A 21,579-nucleotide genomic window follows, 5' to 3' on the forward strand; every position below is an offset into this window, starting at 1 on the left:
CTCTGCCTCCCTGTCTCCCTCCCTTCCATTCTTTCTTCCTTCTTTGAAACAGGGCCTCACTATTTAGCTCTGGCTGGTGTGGATCTGCCTGCCTCTACCACCTGAGTGCTGGTATTAAAGGCATGTGCCACCATGCCAGACTAAGTATCATTTCTTTCACATCATCGTGGGTGGTATTAGCTCTCCATGCTTCTTAACTGTAGAAGGAGCTGCTTTTCATGCCGCTTGGCTCCCGGCCGCCTGGCTAGCTTATGCCCTGAAATAACACCACACAAACTGTATTCTTTTAAACACTGCCTGACCCATTAGCTCTAGCCTCTTACTGGCTAATTCTCACATCTTGATTAACCCATTTCTATTAATGTGTGTAGCACCACGAGGTGGTGGCTTACCGGGAAAGATTCTAGCCTACATCCGTCTCGAGTCGGAGAATCATGGCAACTGCCTCACTTCCCTTCTTCCCAGCATTTTCTGTCCTATCAAAGGGCCAAGGCAGTTTCATTAGCCAATGAAAGTAACACATAGACAGATGACCCTCCTCCATCATTAACTTGGCACATAATGAATTCAGACCCTCCTCTTTTAGTAGAGCTAGGCCCTAAAAGTTTACCTGATTACCATAACATTTTTCATTGTGGTAGCAGAAGCTTTAGCTGAATTCTTTGTATCTAGACTCACTGTCTTCTGTGGAGGTTATGACATCAAGAACATAGTAAAGCAGGGGCCATGCATAGACCAGGGGATTGCTTAATCTTTTAGTTTTATTGAAACAGATAATTTAATTTTGAAAGCAACTGTGTTAAAATGCATTGAGTTTAAAAGAGCAGAAGTGCTATCAGTTAGAATAGCAGAGAAACAAACTAATGTGTTTTTTTATTTTTTGTTTTTGTTTTTCCTTTCTTTTAGACAAGCTTGCTATCGGAAAGGATCCCTACCCCAGTAGAGGGCTCAGACTCAGTTTCCTCAGTGAGCCAGGAATCTCCCAACATGTAAGTGTACTTGTTTAACATTTCTCTTTTGTGCTTGCTGAAATAATATAGAAATAATTGAAATTCATTGGAAAACTATGGCAAAATATTTTCCAGGAAGTTAAACTATATGCATAGAGCTTTAAGGAAAATTTCACTTATTATTATTTATAGATTATGTGATACTGATAGCTATTAACAGATCTAGAAATATTAGATAACTTTTGCTTCATTGTGTATTTATATTTTGCATTAGGAAGCTTAGAATATTGCAGAGTTTTTAGAAAAACTGGAGAATTATCAAATACTAAAATTGGAAAATTAATTTGCATGTTCAGTAGAAGTAAAATGTTTTCAAATGCTGCTGAAATTCATTTTATGTGTTTTTCAAAATATGATAGAAGTACAGTTTAATTATGGTTTGGCATTTGAAAATTATATAAATTAATATTTCAGTGTATATCTTTATGCTCTTTTATAAATATGTGCTATCAGGTTAGCAGGGAAGACACTTTGTTAAACTAAGGTTTCATGACCTATATGTTCCAGGTTCTTATTTTAGTTCTGTGGTTGAGTGTTGGCACAGTATGAAAACATAGCAGGGACAGTCTTCAGGGATGCTCTTTGCTAAATGTTGAGTTTGAATTCTTTTTCTTTTGTAGGTTAGAACTTAACTTACAAAGTCAGTTAATTTTTTAAAATTTAAGAAAAGTTTAAAGGTTCAAAATAGTTCAGTCTCTAGAAGTTTCCTATATATTTTTTCTAATATAGTTATCCAACACTATCAACTGCTGTTTTTTTCCCCCATTTTTCCATTGAGAAATTGCGGAAAAATTAGACAAGCTTTGTCTAGTCACAGCCTGTAGCCGTAGCTTTCCTCAAGGCACACCTCACTGTCCTCAAATTCATTGCATATAAAGCAGAACAGAATACATGTTTGCTACAGAGAGCTGTTTCTGTTGAGGGAGCGTCCTGGATAAGAGGCCCTGCTTGTGCAAGAGTGCCCTACATTTGTGATTTGTCTTTGTTTTATATGTAGGTGGAGAGAGGCAGTGTTACATGTGTATGTACTCTACATAAAAACAATGCCACAGAAAAAGAGGTTTCCGAACCCCAGATATTATGTTTGTGATATATGTGTATCTGTATATATATATATATATATATGTATTGTATGTATGTATATATACACACACACATATATATATCAGTTTACACATACACACATATGTTTGTGTTAGTTAGGACTATCTAGAGAGAATCAGTAGGCTAGATTCATGTATCAACATATGAGCAAGGAGAGAATTTAAGGGAATTGGTTCATACTGTTTTAGAGTTCAGGATGTTTGAAAAGTAGATGCTTAGTTGGGCAATGGTTGCATACACCTTTAATTCCAGCACTTACTAGGCAGAGGCAGGCGAATCTTTGAGTCTGAGGCCAGCCTGGTCTACAGAGTGAGTTCGAGGACATCTTAGCTATTCTGATCTTAGCCAGGTGTTAATGGAATCTCAGAGTAGTTTTGATTTGCATTTCCCTGATGGCTAAGGATGTTGAACATCTCCTTAAGTGTTTCTCAGCCATTTGAGATTCTTCTGTTGAGAATTCTCTGTTTAGATCTGTACCCCATTTTTAAATTGTAGTATTTGGTTTGTTGATATCTAGTTTCTTGAGTTCTTTATATATTTTGGAAATCAGCCCTCTGTCAGATGTGGGGCTGGTGAAGATCTTTTCCCATTTTGTAGATTGCTGTTTTGTCCTATTGACAGTGTCCTTTGCCTTAGAGAAACTTTTCATGAGATCCTGTTTATAAATGGTTAATCTTAGTGTCTATGCTATTTGTGTCCTGTTCAGGAACTTGGCTCCAGTGTCAATGCATTCAAGGCTACTTCCCACTTTCTCTTCTTTCAGGTTCAGTGTATCTGGATTTATATTGAGGTCTTTGATTTCCTTGGACTTGAGTTTTGTGAGTGTGATAGATATAGGTCTATCTGTGTTCTTCTGCATGCTGAAATCCAGTTGGGCGCAGCACTATTTGTTATAGATGCTTTCTTTTTTCCATTGTATAATTTTGGCATTTTTAAGGAATATTAGCAGGTGGTGGGTGGTGTCTTCCCTGGAGTCCCTGGGGACCACTCTGGCTTCCAGTAAAGATACTGGGTCTGTGGGTCCTAGTGTGGAGGCTAGGGAAGGGCATACAATCTGGGGTTGTTGGGCAGGCTTTAACAAGTTTTAGCTGGGGCTGGGCTGTTTATTTGTCTGGGATTTTTAGATCCTGCCTACCTCTGGTAAAGCCAAACACTTCTAAAGTAGAAGGTCAGAATATGGAGTCCAGGGGAGGGGTGCAATGCACTGTCTGTCCACTGCACCATGGAGCCACCTCCTAACTCTAACTGTAGCCTTTAGAAATAAAGTATAGAGTTGTTAGGTATTTGTGTTGTGTTTTGAAATGCAATATGGGTTTGATGTATATTCATGAATCAGTGGTCTTCTACACATACCACAATTCTCAATGTTGTAGATATTTAGAATTCTTTTAATACCTAATTCACTTCTTTACACTGTTAAGCTTTACACTTGTTGACCATTTAATTATTTTATTCTACAGCTTGTAACTTGTGACCTTTTCTCCACATAAGCATATTTTTTACCTTTATACCTTTTAGTTTCGAAATATAGTTTTGCTTTGATTGTTTGTTAAGCTCTGAGGGTGGTGAACTATTCCTGTCTTTTATGTCTAAATTGCTTTCCCTCCCTCCCTCCCTCCCTCCCTCCCTCCCTCCCTCCCTCCCTCCCTCCCTCCCTCCCTCCCTCCCTCCCTCCCTCCTCTCCTCTGTTCCTTCCTTTTCCTCCCTTCACCTCTCTTATGTATTTCTCTTTCTTACTTTAATTCCTCCCTCCCTTCCTGTCTTTTCTTTTAAAGACAGGTGATCACTGTGCATCCCTGGCTAATCTATAACTTGCTATGTTACCAAGGCTGGCCTCAGACTCTTCCTCTGTCAAGTGCTGGGATTATAGGTGTATGCTGCCATACCAAGCTAATCTATTATGTCTGGAAATGTTTGTTCTTTCAAACCACACTGTCACCACACAGTCTTTCCTACTTTAAGCATATGTTCTTATTCCTAAGTAGTTTAATTATGTATAAATGTTGATGCAGGCAAACATTTCTCATCAGTTCTTGAAGCTACCATTACATTATTTTCTGGACTGTATGGCTCTTGACAGGTCTTGTTATCTACAATATGGCGGCCCATGTTTAATAGGTGGTGGCAGCTCTTGCTTGTAATTTAACTGTTTGCTTAATCTCTGTGACTTACGTTAACTTACTTAAGTACTCTGGACGATATTTTAATTCATACACAGGTTGTATATTTTTCTCAATTTTAGGAAATTCTCAGTATTTAATTGAGCAATAAAATATTTTTATGGAATATAGAATTTTTTCAATTTTTTTTCTTATGACTTCTTTTGTAGGCTTTTTTTGACCACCAACCAGCTCCTAAATCATAACATAGGGACTTAATATTAGTCATGACTGCTCAGCCTTATCTTATGCTTGTCTCACTAGCTCTTATAGTTTAAATTAGCTCTTTTTTCTTCATCTACATTTTGCCTTTCTTTCATTCTGTATGGCCTATTCTGAACTGGCATATAGTCTGTTTTGTCTGACTGGCAGCTCCCTGGCTGACTTGCCTTGAGCATCTATCTCCCTTTCTTTCTCTCTCATTCTCTTCTCCCTCCTTTCTCTTTCCCCTTCTCCTATTTATTCTTTCTACTTGTCTGCCCCACCTGTCCCTCTACTGCCTAGTTATTGACTGTTCAACTTTTTATTAGGCCAATCAGGTACCTTAGGCAGGCAAGATGAAACAACACACCTTTACATAGTTAAACAAATGCAGCATAAACGAATGTAACACATCTTTAAATAGCGAAAGTAATATTCTACAACATAGACAAATGAAACACATCTTTCCATACTTAAAGTAATATTTCACAACAGTTTCTGTTATTTTTTAAAATCTGTGCAGAAAGTTATCAGTCTTAAAAATATTTTGACTGGTACAAAATGAACATAGTTAAGAGCTGCAAAAATCTGGCTGCTCATAGTTCCATTTTTAATTGCAGGGAAATAGTCTGAAGATCCATAGACATAAATGCCTTGTTCTTTGGGTCAACTCATGTATATGTCTCTGTCATTTAGCATCACAGAGAGACAAGAGGGACTTTTTATAAAGGCAGCTCTGCTGTGTAGCATGCAGTCTTGTGTTCAACTTTGTCAATAAATGAAAACAATAAAGTGTTCTTTCTGTTATAACAAAAATGTGTTTTGAGGAAAAATGATACTATTCACTTCCAAATAAAATAGAAATTTATGAAAATAAAAAAGAAAACAAGCATATTATGCTCTAGACCATAAGAAAAATGTTTTAATAAACAGAAGGCACAACAATAATGGAGAGTTGAGGTTTAGGGAATCCAAGTGCAGTGGAATTATCATGGGAAATTACAGCGTGGATAAAAAAAATTGAGGCTTAGTCTCATTGCTGCACCTGAAGTGAATACTCCAATCATCAGTGCTGGGAAGCTGTCAGAATGGAAGTGATTTCCATCATGGTTCATAATATCTACTGAACAACCTGTAATTTGTGTATTCTCTGTCAGTTTAATTCTTGTCCATGCTGCTCTTACATATTTTCAGTTTTGTGGATATTAAATGTCCCTTTCCCTGTTCCAGTGTGGCTTGGGAAGACAATTTGCTAGATGATTTACTGAACTTTGCTGCCACTCCCAAAGGATTGCTTCTTCTTCAGAGAACAGGTGCCATCAATGAATGTGTGACGTTTATGTTCAACCAGTATGCGAAAAAACTCCAGGTATGAATAACCATCTGCTCTAAGCAAAAGGAATTGTTGTTATGAAAGCTGTCGAGAGCTTCATTCTGCTCTCCGTGTGTGATGAGGTTATTAAGCTTCAGTTAGAATGCTGTGTGGCACTGTACCACTTGATTTTTTTTTTTTAAAGGAAATCTTTACGTAGTTGATATTGCTGTCTGTGGCTGTATTTTGAAATTGCAAGCAGCAGATGGAATTGAAATTTTCAGTTACTTTTCCAGATGTTTTATAAGCATGATATAGTACATCCATATGTACCAAAACTGGGAGGAACTTCAGGGGGAAAAATCCTGTTAAGGCTAAATGTATGTATCAATGAAGATTTAGGCCTTGGGTGTTTTAAAAGACACAAACTTCCCTTTAGAGAGATTATATTAAACTGTTAAATAAAACTTACAAGATAATGTATTTCATCATATAGCCTAAAGTAATTGACTCAAAATCAACTTGGTTTTTTTCTCTCACAATAAAGATCCTTACATTTCTGGGATTTTTTTTTTGGATCTTACATGTTGTGCTGAGGTTATTTTTCTATGTAGCTCCTTAGCCTTTTGACCAGGATCAAGGCATGCACACACATGCTGTGCGCTCTCTCTCTCTCTCTCTCTCTCTCTCTCTCTCTCTCTCTCTCTGTGTGTGTGTGTGTGCACGCACTTAGGTGGATGTGGAGACTGACGTCAACTGCCTTCCTAAATTGCTTTCCACTTTCTTTTCTTAGTATACATATCGGTTGCTTAATTAGGTTTTTGGCAAGAAGCTTAGACCACCAGTTTGTGAGGATGAATTCCATTTGTTAGAGCCCCAAAGGACTGCACACTTCCCTGGAGCTGAGGAATAGCTTGACCTTTTGCAGACTGTCAAGTCATAGCTTTCTGATCAACCTTGCCCTGTGCAGTATCTTGTATTTCCCCCATTCCCAGTCAAAGATCAGCCTCCCTGGCACTGCACTTGCCCAGCTTATTTTTCTTGAAGTCAGCATCAGTGAGATGTTTGGGGACATTAACATCCCTGATAGCAGCTTTTATGGAGGTGACAGTGGCTGGTTTCTAATGTGCTCTGTGCAGAGGAGATTAAGGGAAGTAGGTCCAGTCACAGGCAACAAACCAGAGTGCCCAAGCTGTTCCAGGAAGACTCTCTTGCTCTGTAACTGCCCATTGAAGATGGTCAGGTCTGGACATGGTGTGGTGTGCAGCTTCTTACATGATGGTGGAAGACTTTCTTCTCCTGGATTTGCCCCTTTCCTGGTGGTACTTTGGCAAGAGAACACCTAGGTGTATTGCCAAACTTCCATTCTTGTCACCTCCAGCTGGCTTTGTGACAGTGGCAAGATCCTCCCATGCCTTTAAATTTTATTTTCTTTCAACCTTGGATTTAGCAGCTGAGTACTTACCTTGTGCAGGACCCTTCTGGGATTCATGACAGATTGGGAATGTTTCCAATTCCTCTAATAGGTCCGGCTCTCAGCTGCAATGGGGCTTCCCTTTTACCTTTTAATTTTCGGGTTACCCTTTTGGGAATGCCTTAGCCCTTTTCGCTGCAAGTATCTTCTCCTTTCTGTTGGACTCCTCGGCGTTTTCACCCATCATCTTGCAAGATGGCAAGGAGCTCCATCTTATTTTTGGAGACAGGGTCTCTCAACTGGGAACTCACCAATTTGGGGCTAGGCTAGATGGCTGGCCAGCCCCGAGGATTGCCAGCAATCTTGTCTTTTCTTATGCAGTGTTGAAATTGTAGGCATGTGCTGCTGAGCCCAGCCTCCTCTGCCTCCCTCCATCCTCGAATGCGGTGGGACACAGGCCAATTGACCTCATGCGTATGCAGCAAGCATTTTGCAGACAGAGCCAGGTCCCCAGTCCTGTACCAGTTCTTTCACAGTGTTTTGTTTTGAAATCTCCGGCAGCGATTGTGTTTGATGTTTTTGTGTTTCCTGATAAGTACTTACCTTTTACTCTCTTAAATTCTAATCCCCTACATTTGTTTAAAACTATAAAAAATAGGGTCATGCGGTTGGTGACCTTTAATCCCAGCTCTAGGGAGGCAGAGCCAGGTGGAGTTCAAGGCCAACCTGGGCTACAAGGGCTAGTTTCAGGACCTCTTTTCTTATCTCTGTTCATGAAGAATAAATAATTTCTTAGGTAGGCCCCTAATGTTCTTTGCATGAGTAAAATATGTTTCTGTATTTTCATGGGTTTGTCAAGGTTAGGTGTGTATGTGCTGATATGTTTTTATCTTGTTTTATTGAAGGTGGACAGTGAGTACAGAAACTGTAGTTACCCTGTTCTTCAATTTATGGCACACTTACCTCAGCCACCTGTACGATGTTTTATTCTGTTTTATTTATTTTATTCTAGTGTCATTTCAGGTTGTTAGTTCCATTTCACCCTGTACACATTTCCCAACGTCATATTTAGGATTTTATTCTATGTAATACCTTTTCTCATCCCTCCTTTTTATATTATTACAAATGTCCCACGTTATTTTGAACCCTCCATAGCTGAGCTTAGACCTGTCCCTGTATACTAATTAACTGTTCAGGCTTTGTTTATACTGCTTCTCTTTATTGTTTCTCTTTACAAAGATTTGCAAGCAACTCAAACACATTTTCTTTTTCACTCAGGTGCTTCAGATCAGGCAGACATGTCTTTACACGATACATCTAGAATTAGATGTCATTTTTATGTTTGTAAATTTCAAAACATATTAGTTTTTCCATTCGCTTGCCAGGAAAAGTGCCTGTTCCTTTGACTCTGAATTTACAGCGCTACTTCTCCATTAGCATATTCGTCATGCTTTACTGTGCCCTGCGATTCCAGATATTGTCATCATTTACATCCTCAGTTTTCAAAGACGCCTAAAGGCTAAGCTATTTTCTTAATTTTGTATAAGAGAGGGTGGGAGTCCAGGTTAGTTATGAAATGTGTTTTATGGAGCTGTTAGCTGGCTAGGTATAGAGGTAAAACTCAGATTTCGTTCCTAGTTTTTGACTGTGTGCATGAAGACGTACTTGTTTAATAAGGTGTCCAACTTACGATACCTTCTTTTTTTCCTTTTCAGAATAAGTGGGAATTGGACTAACCATGTGGCTGCCAATTCTCCAGTTTTCAAGACTAGTGGGAGGGACTTAAGGAGTAAAATGATCTTTGGCAGGAATATGCAGGGAATGGAGAATAGGTGTTTATCTTCCTGGACTTCTGTGTCACTCACTGCAGAACAGTGGATTGTAGTTCAAGGAAAATGGGGAATATGGCTTAACAGGATTGAAAAGCAAGGGTAACTTATAAAGATATAGGGAATGGAAAATAGAAAATTGATGAAATAGACCTACTTTTCAGCATGGTCATTTAACTTCTTTTAGCTACTTTTTCTTTTCCCTCAAAACTAAGGGTATGCTTTATGTTTAAAGAGTTTGAATGTAAATCAGATGCTTTTAATGAAATGTTTTAAGGTAGCAATTCTGAATGGTTAATCTGTTCAGAAGTTGGACATCTTCTAGCTTAGCAAATTCTGATGGACGTGTCACAGTGCCGCTGGCCCTCCTTATTCTGATGAATGCGACCAGATAGACTCACTTCTGTGCTCACCCCAAGTAGGTTTATTCTTGTGCAGCGACAAATACTGAAGGATTTTTAAGCAGAAACAAATGTACTGATGTTTAGGATTGGGCAACTCTTCCTTAGGAACAAAAATATCCTCCAGAAATAGCTATTTAAGGGAGAAAGTATCATTTTGTTGAGTCTTTTTTTTATATGTTTTTTTATTTTGCATACCAGATCTAGTTCCCCCACCTTCCCCTTTCTACTGTATCCCCCCCCCCATCCCATTCCCAATCCACTCCTCAGGGGTCCTAAGTCCTCCCTTGGGGAGTCAAAAAAGTCTGGCATACCAAGTTGCCCCACCCTCCTGTATCAAGACTGAGCAAGGTATCTCACCATAGGGAGTGAGTTTCATAAAGCCAGTTATTGCACCCAGTATAAGTCCTGGTCCCACTGCCAGGGAACCCCCAAACAGATCACGCCACATAACTGCCACCCACATTCAGAGGGCTTAGTTTGTTCTTATTCAGGTTCCCCAGCTGTCAGTTCAGAGGCCTTGAGCTCCCACCAACTGGGGTCGGTGGTCTCCGTGGTTTTCCCTATCATGATCTTAAACCCCCATTGTTCATATGATCCCTCCTTCCTCTCTCCAACTAGCCCATTTAAGAATCTGGCAGTATCTGGGCAGTGGTGGTGCTTGCCTTTTATCCCAGCACTCCAGAGGCAGGCAGATCCTTGTGAGTCCAAGCCCATCCTGGTTCACAGAGCTAGTTCCAGGACAGCTAGGGCTGTTATACAGAGAAACCCTGTCTCAAAAAAAAAAAAAAAAAAAAAAAAGGAAGGAGAAGAAGAATCTGACAGTCAAAGTATATAAATGAAGAAGTGACCTAAAAAGTAGTAATAGGAAGATATAATTTAGTAATAATAGAATGATATAACTTAGTAATAATGGGATGATAGAATTTAGTAATAATTACATGGTAGAATTCAGAACTGGAAGCTGTCCTCTTTCTACTTGATCTAAGTCCCTTTTTATGAGAAATAAGTCCCTTTATTTATGAGAGAATGTAGGTCAGGAATAATAAGTGATTCTTTAAAAATATATTTTAAAATATTTACACATGTGTATTTATGTGTGTGAGTTCAGCTGTCCACAGAGACCAACGTGTTGGGTCATCTGGAGCTAGAGTTAGTTATAGGCGGTTGTGAGTCTTGAGATATCGATGCTGGGAACCGAACTTGGTCCTCTGCAAGAGCAGTATGTGCTCTTAACCATGGACTCTTCTCTTCAGCACCTTACCAAGAGACGAGCTAGGCATCAACTCAGATCAGAAATAAAATGCTTAAAAATATCACATTAGTACTAATTCACTGTGAGGGTTTTGTTTTTGTTTGTTTTTCTGCTTTTAGCACCCAAAAGAAATTTTTAATCTTCAAATTAAAGAGCAGTAATTAGCTATACATGTAAGTTTGTATTGCATATAATAACATGACCTGTTCCTTGCTTCTCGTTGCCTTCTTTATGTTAGATAAACAGGCAGAAGAAGTTCGGCTATGAAGTTTTGGTTGTCCAGGTGGCATCCACAGCAGCAGGGGCAGTAGCTCTGCAAAATTCAGGCAAGTTTTGTTCCTCATAGATAAAATGTGATCATTGTTAACAAATGGACAATAGCATGATAAAATTCCAGAATATCTCTAACTCTAAACTTCTTTCCAGTGTGTGACCATGAAAAAGAAAGTTTACAGGACTGTGTCTGCCTTCCATGAAATTATAGTGCTGAATATTTTTCTTATGGAATGTGGAGACTCTTATCTACCTTTTTGTTTTTAGAACAGTGGTACTTAATTATCTGTGCTAAAGCTTGTTCAATAGTGAAGATCCCTCTTCACCTTATAAGCCTAATGAATGTCATCTGTCTTGGTATAGTTAATTATCCCTGACAGAATGGCTCAGTGTTTGGTTTAGTGGATTTGCATGTGCATCCAAATGCACACTCGTACTAGTAGTCAGGTATCTGTACCGTTTCTTGTTTCCATAATTCCGCCTCCCTCTCGAAAGCATTTCACTCATTCTGTAGCCTTCACACGCTCTTTGAAATTTGCTGTTCATATGTCTTTTCCAATATCAGTTGGATTTGTAGGGAAGTAAGCTACCATGATTGTAATATGCCCCATGTTTAGGTTACTGAACTCTGAGCAACACATAATTTGTGATACAGAAGAGAAATTTCTAGTTGGAGATGATGAATTATATCAGTTTTCGTGATCACTATTGCTTTACTACTTAAACCAAAATCTCTCTCTCTTTCTCCCCCTCCCTCCCTCCCTCCCTCCCTCCCTCCCTCCCTCCCTCCCTCCCTCCCTCCCTCCCTCCCTCTCTCTCTCTCTCTCTCTCTCTCTCTCTCTCTCTCTCTCTTCTCAACCAATTTGGGCTTTTGTATAGCTTTCTTGACAAAACTGGCTGTAAACCGAATCACATTTTTTTTTTTTTACTTAGAATAAAATCTATGTAGCATTGTGGGCAGGAACATATTAATAGAACCATTTGAAGACTAGATTTAATCCCAGATTTGCTTGTCATTGAGTAGTTAAGCTTTTGAACCTTATCCTCTCAAACTTTTCTTGAGGTGGCTGTGTAAATGAAATTCTACACAGGTCTTAGGATGACTCCAGATTCCCAAGCTTACTTTACTTACATTACAGGTATTACATTAGCCCCTACACATGCACTGTCCCATTTGTATGTTGTGGAAATGCTGGAATTTACATTGTCAAATACTAAAATGTCTTGGTGTCTGAAGAAGATGAGGGACTCCCCCCACCAGTGAATACAAACTAATCAATAAATTCTTAATTTATACTCTTACATTAGACCCCAATATTCTCAGTTTTAGAGCCTGCATTTTTTTTCAGTTGTGCCAGAAAACACTTCTTTCATTTTGTTATAAGCACATTGGTTTAACCTAAATTTGTTTTTTGAGATTTTAATAAAATTACATTATGCCCTCCTCTTCCCTTTCCTTCGTACAGGCCTTCTCTAATACTTCTTACTCTCTTTAAAAATTCATGGCCTCTTTTTTTATTATCGTTGAATACATTGGATATTCATATACATTCCTAAAATCATAAATGTAATCTGCTTGGTCTTTATAATATTACTTGTATGTTTTTAGGGCTGACTGTTTGATACTGGATAACAAATTGGTGTGCGCTTCTCCAGGGAAAAATATTTTTCCTGCTCTCAGCATTCCTTAGTTGCCTATAATTCTTAGTGTAGGGTTGAGGCTTCTGTAGGCTTTCTCTCCTGTCCACTTTGTCAAATTGTTGTCCTTGTTCAGTTCATGTTGAGGCAGTTGTGTTGGCAGTTTTCATGAGTGTAACTTCTGACATTTCTAGGAGACACAATCTCACAGCAAACTCCCTGGCCTCATGTTCTTACAGTCTTAACACGCCATCTTCTGTTATGTTTCCTGAGCCTTAGAAGTGGGATTTGTATTGTAGTCATAGCCATTGGGATGGGACTTCATCACTCTGCATTTTGATTGGTTGATGGAGGAAGGTCATTGGCTAATAAAGAAACAGCCTTTAGGTGGGTGGAGTAAACAGAATAGAATGCTGGGAGGCAGAGGAAGTGAGCTGAGATGCCATAGCTCTGCTCCCCAGGGTAGACGCGATGAAGCTCCGACCCAGGATGGACGTAGGCTAGAATCTTCCTGGTAAGCGCACCTCAAGGTGCTACACACATTAATAGAAATGGGCCAGACAGTGTTTAAATGAATACAATTTGTGTGTTGTTATTTTGGGGCAAAGCTAGCCAGGCATCCAGGAGCTGGGTGGCAGGAACGCAGCCCCGCAGCTCCTACTACAGAATGGCGCCCAACGTGGGGATCGAACCCACGACCCTGAGATTAAGAGTCTCATGCTCTACCGACTGAGCTAGCCGTCTTTCTGAAATAGTCCCTAATTGTCGGAAAGAGAAGTTTACTTGATGGGGGGGAGTGAGGACTACACTTAGTTGTGGGTTTAAGGACAAATATATCAAATGTGGTCAGGAATTAAGGCATACCGACTTTGTAATTAGATGTTAGGTTTATAGACATAGTGTATGATTTGAAAAATTTAATAATCAGCTTTAATATTCATTTTAATGTAGTTAGACAGTTTTTGACTCAAGAGAATTTAAAGGTCTCATTGAAGCAAAGTTCAAAATTGTTTTAAACGGGGAATTATAAATGAATATTGGATTAAGTGAATATATTCTTTGGATGCCTGCCCGACTTGCTGGTGCCTCTTTTCTCTTCTCCCCCTCCTGAACACATTCTTAACGGTCTCCAGGGAAATACGTTCCCATGATTTAGTTAACGTTACGGGGTGATGGAATATCATAAACATTTAATAAAAAAGCAAATACAATTTCTATCAAGAGTAGAAATTACACTATTATTTTTGTAAGATGCAAATGTTTTTTTGTCTGTGAGAGTAAATAAGTCTTTTTATAAGAATAATGCTGTCTTCCATAAGCCAGACCATACTATTTTATACTACAATATAAATTATGCTATGACTATGACATAAGTAATACTTTTTCCTAGGCTTCATTAGTGCGCTTATAACTGAGTTGTGGTCCAATCTCGAATGTGGAAGAGATGATGTAAGGGTGACCCATCCCAGAGCTACTCCAGTGGATCCTATTGACCGAAGCTGTCAAAAGGTAAGAAGATGTGTGACAATAATGCATATTTGAAGATCGCACAGGGAGAACTCCATGGAAACCTGACCAATGTCACTCATAAGCAGCGAACTTCCTTGTTTGTTTGTTCCCCTTTGCAGCCCTGGCTGTCCTGGAGCTCACTCTGTAGACCAGGCATTCTCACAAAGATCCACTTGCCTCTGCTTCCTGAGTGATGGAGGAGGGTCATCTTTTTATCTGTTGTTTTCATTGGTTAATTAATAAAGAAACTGTTTGGCCTTTGATAGGACAGAAAATTAGGTAGGCGGAGTAAACAGAACAGAATGCTGGGAGAAAGAAGCTGAGTCAAGCAGTCGCCATGATTCTCCCACTCCAGACAGATGCAGGTTAAGATTTTTCTTGGTAAGCCAACTCATGGTGCTACACAAAATATTAAAAATGGGTTAGATCAATATATAAGAGCTAGCCAATAAGAGGTTAAAACTAATGGGCCAGACAGTGTTCAAAAATATACAGTTTCCATGTAATTATTTTGGGACATAAGCTAGCCATGCGGGCGGCTGGGTGCCAAGGACGCAGCCCCGCCGCTCCACCAACACTTGAGTGTTGGGATAAAGGCGATAAAGGCGTGCACCCCCACTGCCTGGCTCACTTTCTTAAGTGGACCTTCTCTCATTTAAAACCTAAAAGTACTTTTTATTAGTAAGTGTAGTGGGCTATAACATATCAATATTTGTTGGAACATATATTGGAAGTATACTTTTCCTTTCTTCTTCTTCTTCTTCTTCTTCTTCTTCTTCTTCTTCTTCTTCTTCTTCTTCTTCTTCTTCTTCTTCTTCTTCTTCTTCTTCTTCTTCTTCTCCTCCTCCTCCTCCTCCTCCTCCTCCTCCTCCTCCTCCTCCTCCTCCTCCTCCTCCTCCTCCTCCTCCTCCTCCTCCTCCTCCTCCTCCTCCTCCTCCTCCTCCTCTTCTTCTTCTTCTTCTTCTTCTTCTTCTTCTTCTTCTTCTTCTGTGTTTGTCTTTCTTAATAAAGGGTAATAAAAGACCAGGCATGTTATGGAAAACAATGTGTCCCTAAAACAACACAAGCCAACAGTACAGAGGCTCAGGAAGCTTTTGCCCTTGGGTTTGCATCTGATGGAGTGAGCTGTGGAACAGGCAGAGGGGAGGTGCTATTAGCTATAGGAGTGCTGCACACGTTTTGTGAAAGTGCATACCCAGTACTCTCTTAAAATGTAATGCCTTTTCCTATGTGTAACATAGGCTCCTAAGTTCTTTTAGTTGAAGTAATGATCCCCTGCAGTAGAAGCCTGAACAGTTTTTAGTATAATAATACCATAAAATTATTTAAAGTACTGCCCTCTACCTACAATTTCAGAAGTCCCTTTTTTCCTGTGGGGTGTTAGGCTGATTCATTCTTGTACAAAACATGAACATTAGAAAATAACTTAAAAATGAAGTAGTTAAAATGTCGAGGGTCCAAAAGTAGGCGGTAAATGGAGGACAGCGAACTGTAGGGTGTTCTTCCTTCACAGTCTCTATTCAACAGGTAGTTGAGACAGGGTAGCTTTGTGTAAGCCTGGCTGGTCTTGAACTCTCTATAGACCAGGTTGACCTTGAGCTCTCTATGTAGACCAGGCTGGCCTTCAGCTCTCTGAGATTCACTGCCTCTGCCCCCCAAGTGCTTCTGCCATCGTACCTGGCTACAGATTTTAACTTTAGGAAAAGTACCCATTGATGTTGTAAGGCTGGAAACTCACAATCTAACAAGCGAGTAGAGTAGAATTCCACACATAGGGTCGTTTGGCAGCTGAAGATGGAGTTGGGAGCCTGGAGAACACAAACAGATTGTTTGTGTTACAAACATGTGATAGCCCCAAACTAGGAGCTACACCTGTAAACGATAGCAACTGTGCTGCTCACCACATTGCCCAAGTTTGAATCCAGCCAGAGAGTTAAAAAGAATTCATCTTCTGCATGCTAGTGATGCACATGCTGAGAATGCAGCTTACAACCAGTCCTTTCTTCTGAGGCTGCGGAGATACGCCAGCTGGTGCTGCAACTGCTTTGTGAGCACAAGGACCCCAGTCTGGGCCCCAGAGCCTACATTAAAAACAAGGAGCAGGCTAGTGGAGTGGCTCAGTGCTTAATGTGTTTGTTGCAAGCCTGGCTGAGTTTGACCCCCAGGACCCACATGGTAAAGGAGAGAACTGATCCTCAAAAGTCGTCCTCTGATCCTACATTCATGCTGTGGCAGCCCCGATCTTAACTCCAAAGGACAAAAAAATTAAAATTAAAGCAATAAGCAACAAAAACCAAGCAATCAAAGTTACTAAAAACAAAAATCCCCAAACCAAACTCTTCAAATCAGGCATGGTGGCACATGATTTTAAGTCCAGCACGGGGGGTGTGGAGACAGGTGGACAACTGGAACTTAATAGCCAGCCAGCCCAGCTGACATGGAATTTAAAAGCTGAACAATAAAGGAAAAAAGCAAAGATTAAAGAGAAACTCTACAGACTGGGAGAAAATCTTTGCCAGCTTTGTGTCTTAATAGAGATCACTGTCTAGAATATATAAAGAACTACAAAATTTAAAACCCACAAAGTCATAGGATCTAGTCCATAACAGGCTGATAAACTGAACAGATTGTTGTTAAAAGACGTAAAAATATGCTAATAAATATATAGAAGAATTTTCAATATCTTTAGCCATTAGGAAAATAAAAATTAAACCACATTGAGAATCTGTCTCACCTTAGTCAAACTGAGAACAGAGATCTATAGCCCATAATGTCAGAAACTATAACAACCTAGCAAACAAAAAGTTCAGAAGAGGTTGAGATGTGGGAACCAAAGGAACTGAAGGTCAGTAAGAGAAAACAGGAGAAGAGTGGCCACGTTCATGGTAACAATTGTATTTCATTAAAAGGACACACACACACGCACAAGTGCACACATGCACACAAGCATGCACACACACACATGCATGCACACACACATGCACGCATACACACTGAGAAAATAAGTGAATTTGCGAATGTAAAAATAATAAGGAAAAGAAGTTCTGACTATATGCTATTTTTGTGAAATTCACTTTAAAGATGTATATAGATAGATTTTGTGTAAAGAATTGGAAAAAGACATACAGGAACGCACTGGAGATCAGAAGACTGGCATGGCCATAGTATTCGTGTGCTTTCCCCTGCTGTGGTAACACCATGGTCAACAGCAACTCGGGGAGGGAGGGTTTATTTGGTTCGTGTGTACTAATCAGAGTACATTGTTGAGAGAAGTTGGGGAGGAACTGAAGCAGAGACTTTGGAAGCAGGTGCCTTATTGGCTTATTCCTCGTTGCTCATCTGACTGGCTTGCTTATACTGCCCAGGACCTCCTGCCCAAGGGTAGCATGGCCTACAATGGGGCTGGGCCCTACCACATTTGTCATCAATATAAAAAAAAAAATATCCTTCATACTTGCTTACAGCCCATTTAGATGGATGCATTTTTTTTTTCAAGAGTTCTGTCTTTCTAGGTGATTCTGTTGTATCATGTTGACCAAACACTAACCAGCACAATTGGTATGGCCATATTTAATGTCACAAATGGCATACTTAATGTCACCAAAGATCAATACTACTGAAAAATAGGATAATCATTTCATAAATGACTGACATATCAGGAAGATATAACTTTAACTGTTTTATCCTAATAATATATTTTAATTATATAGAGGCCTGTCAGGTGCAGTAGTATACACCATTATTTCTAGCACTTAGAGGCAGAAGAAAGTGAATCTCCGTGAATTTGAGGCTATTCTGGTTTACATAGAGAGCACCAGGCCAGCCAAGGCTACATAGTTAGACCCTGAATCAATAAGTACATATTGAGAGAATACACAGACACAGACACATACACATACACACACGAATGAACGAAAGGAAAGGAAATTTATGCCCTGGCAATGATGAAACATGTATGGGCATCCTATATGTGGCAGTTCTGTTGAACTTGTCCCTATTGGGTTTTATGGTCTAAGTGGATGAGGATGACTGACCAGGTCTCTTCCTCAAGAGGGTACATTACAGATAGTTATGAGCCACCATGTGGTTGCTGGGAATTGATCTCAGTACCTTTGGAAGAGCAGGCAGTGCTCTTAACCTCTGAGTCATCTCTCCAGTCCCATACACACAACTATACACACACACACACAACTACACAGCACACACACACATGCACATACATACATACATACATACATACATACATACATATGCATAATATATGGCTTAAAGGAGTCCTCACAAGGGACTTGAAAATATGTCAAGCTGGGTGAAAATGAAAATACAATATATAAAATTGGTGGATTTTGATAATGTACTGAGTGCTGAGGAATATTTTTAGCATTAATGTTTATATTAAAATATGAAAATATGAATATAATGACTACACCTTCTACACTGACTACAAAAAAGAACACATCACACCTAAAGCAAGGTTGATGCATAAGAGAAAGAATGAAACTAGAGCAGAAGCTAATGAAGCAGAACACAGGTGAACTAGAGAAATGGAGTCGAGCCAAAAGTTTTTTAAGACGGTAAAAACTGGTACACTATTCACTAGACTGATGAAGAAAATGCTTTGTGTTATAAATATCAGTAATTGTACTGAATATTGAAGTGTGACCGAAGATTGCATGAGTACTAAAAAGCAACATATCAATATTATAAACCACTTTATAATATTTTAAGCACTTAAAATGTGCTTAGAAAATGACTCAATCCAAAAAGAAAAGCTAATAGTTAGGTAGCACTGTTCTTAGAGGTAGGGGGACCTGGGAGAATGGTACTGATAAACGAGGCAGACTAAAGTCTCATGCAATAGCAAGCTTTATTCAGAGATTCAGACAGTTTATACTCTGAGGACGAAGAAAGGTCATCTGAGAAAATTCTCATAACTTCAAGCTGTGTACAGTCACAAGGACAAGCAGGACATGGCAAAAACATGTTTTTCCATAGGATAGATTAAGCATTTGAGTAATTGAGTAAAACCAGCAAGTGATAGTGAGTACTGTGACGTAAACACACTCCTGTCTACGACACCTGGGAGGAGTGTGAAAACACAATCCTATCTACCCCACCTGGAGGGGTATGAAAAAACACTCCTATCTACCCCACCTGGGAGGGGCGTGAAAACACACTCCTATCTACCACACCTGGAGGAACGTGAAAACACACTCCTATCTACCACACCTGGAGGGGCGTGAAAACACAGTTCAGGGACAATCCCAGGTTTTGAAGAAACTGAGGTCACAAGGCTCTCTCTGTCCTGTTCTCTTGGAGTGTTTTCACGAGCACTCAGAGTCCTCTTCACATGACTCCATTCTTGGCCCTTATTCTGACAGTTAGGAAAAGTGGGTTTGTTGTTAAGAACCTCCTTATAGACCAAATGTGATGACCCTACCTGTGGATTTTGAAATAGTTTTAGGATATTGGGCACCAGTGAGTTCTTTTAGAAAACAAAATTGAGGAAAGTTTGATTCAGAAACAAAAGACTACTACCCACAGAGAAGAAAGGGAGCCTAAGAGCCCCTGGAAATACAGATTAGAAGATGTAATAATGATAAAGAATGAGGTGATGAAACTACCAGTGAGAAGACAGTCATAGTCGAAGGTGAGTGTACACCGAGACTGTTTAGCAAATCTATTAAATGGAATTCAGAAATTCATACAAGATTCATTCATCTAGAAATACACATAAAATACAAAAATACATAAAAGACATCCATTCTGGTCAGTTAATATTTACAATAGGAATGCATGGTTAATCAGTATTCTAAATAAAATTGTAATTCAACACATTCAAAATAATAGAAAAAAATCCCTAATTTTAGTAGATATGAATGACCACATTTTACAGAATAATTATTGGTATTTAAAAACAGAAAAGTCCCAAAGGCAGGAGGTGGTGGCACATACCTTTTATCCTATCACTCAGAAGTCAGAGGCAGGGAAATCTCTTGAGTTCGAGGCCATGCTGGTCTACAGAGCAAGTTCCAGGACAGCTAGGGCTACAAAGAGAAACCCTGTCTTGAAAACAAAATAACACCAACAGCAATAACAACAAAATCTTCCTAGCAGAGTTTAAGGAGAGGGCCTTTTGTTGATAGGAGAAGGTAGTGGTTTTGGATGAGAGTCTTCCTTTACTGCTTTTTGGCATTAATACCTCATTTTTTCCCTGGTCTACTGCATAAGACCTAATATACTGCTTAACAAAGTAAGAGAACCAAATTTAGTTTCAAAATGTCATCATGGAATATGATACAACCTACTTTTTTTCAAAGACAATTTGAAAATACATTGCAGAAGACCTGGGCTTGTTTTTTAGCACCCACATTGATGGTTCACAACTATCTGTAACTCCTACTTACAGGTAATCTGATGCCTTCTTCTGACCTCTGAGCACACAGGCACACACATCGCATACATACATGCAAGCAGACAAATAAATAAAATAAATAAATCTTAAAAAAATTAAAAAGTTAAATATTGAGAAAGAAAATGCATGGCTTTTTTATAGATTGTAAATTGTAGATATATAATCAACTGTAGATTGATTCCTACAATGTCAGTAGTTTACAGCCATTCCTAACTCAGCTTTTGGGTATCCAGTGTCCTCTTGTGGTTTTTGTGGGCAACTAAACATATGTGGCATGCATTAACACAGACATAGACACATACAGATATATTTTTTTAAAAAAATCTTAAAACACAAAGTGAAAAATAGAAAAAAAAACAAGACTGCGTATTTAGAAGGCAGTTTGATAGTTTGTCCACTTAGACTAATAGTGGTAGGTTCTTCCTTGAGGTCTGTGACTTCCCAGTCTCAGGTTTTTGGCCAGGTTTATAGTACCAGGCCTGAGTCTTCTCCTGCATAGTGACCTTAAATCCATTCAGCAAACAGTTGGTTATCACATGTTTTCTTGTACTGGGGAGTGAACTCAGGATGTTGTGTATTCTAAGCATGTTCTCTACCATGGATCAGTATTCCACACTTGATACTATCTCCTTGGGTCAACCTCCTGATGTGTTCCTAAGAGTCTTGATAAAATAGAACTGTCTTTTGAAACTTGGAAATCAAAATTAGTTTCATACTTCTTAAATAATTTTCCAAAGTATTTTCTTCTTTCTAAAGTAAAAAGGATAATTTGTACAAATTTTCCTCTTTCCTAGAGTGGGGGGCAGATCTTATTAGCACACCTCTGCATCTTCTCAGGCCAGCTTTCTCTGAACCACAACTCCACATTCCCTTATTCTGCCTTGTAGTAATCTTCCTCATCACCTCTGACCTTTCTCCAGAGGACAGCACCATCATGCCGTTCACAGTACTGAATGGAATGACCACATGGTGTGTGGTCCTGTCCTGCAGGGCAGGGACTATTGCTTCACTCATATTTTAATTGGCACCTGGCACAACTGTTACAGGCAGCTGGTATTA

At 39.3% G+C, this 21,579-nt stretch overlaps 1 protein-coding gene across 1 annotated transcript in view; it reads left to right on the forward strand.

Annotated features, from left to right (window-relative positions):
* Nucleotides 1–21,579, forward strand: part of Tbc1d32 (TBC1 domain family member 32) — a 220,742-nt gene that overhangs the window by 74,177 nt on the left and 124,986 nt on the right. The window contains exons 17-20 of the mRNA XM_057761363.1: nucleotides 907–989; nucleotides 5,705–5,843; nucleotides 10,924–11,011; nucleotides 13,987–14,105. Coding sequence (XP_057617346.1) covers nucleotides 907–989; nucleotides 5,705–5,843; nucleotides 10,924–11,011; nucleotides 13,987–14,105 — 429 coding nt within the window. The remainder of the gene's footprint in view (nucleotides 1–906; nucleotides 990–5,704; nucleotides 5,844–10,923; nucleotides 11,012–13,986; nucleotides 14,106–21,579) is intronic.

This window comes from Chionomys nivalis, chromosome 2, assembly GCF_950005125.1.
Source record: "Chionomys nivalis chromosome 2, mChiNiv1.1, whole genome shotgun sequence".
NCBI classification, from domain to species: domain Eukaryota; kingdom Metazoa; phylum Chordata; class Mammalia; order Rodentia; family Cricetidae; genus Chionomys; species Chionomys nivalis.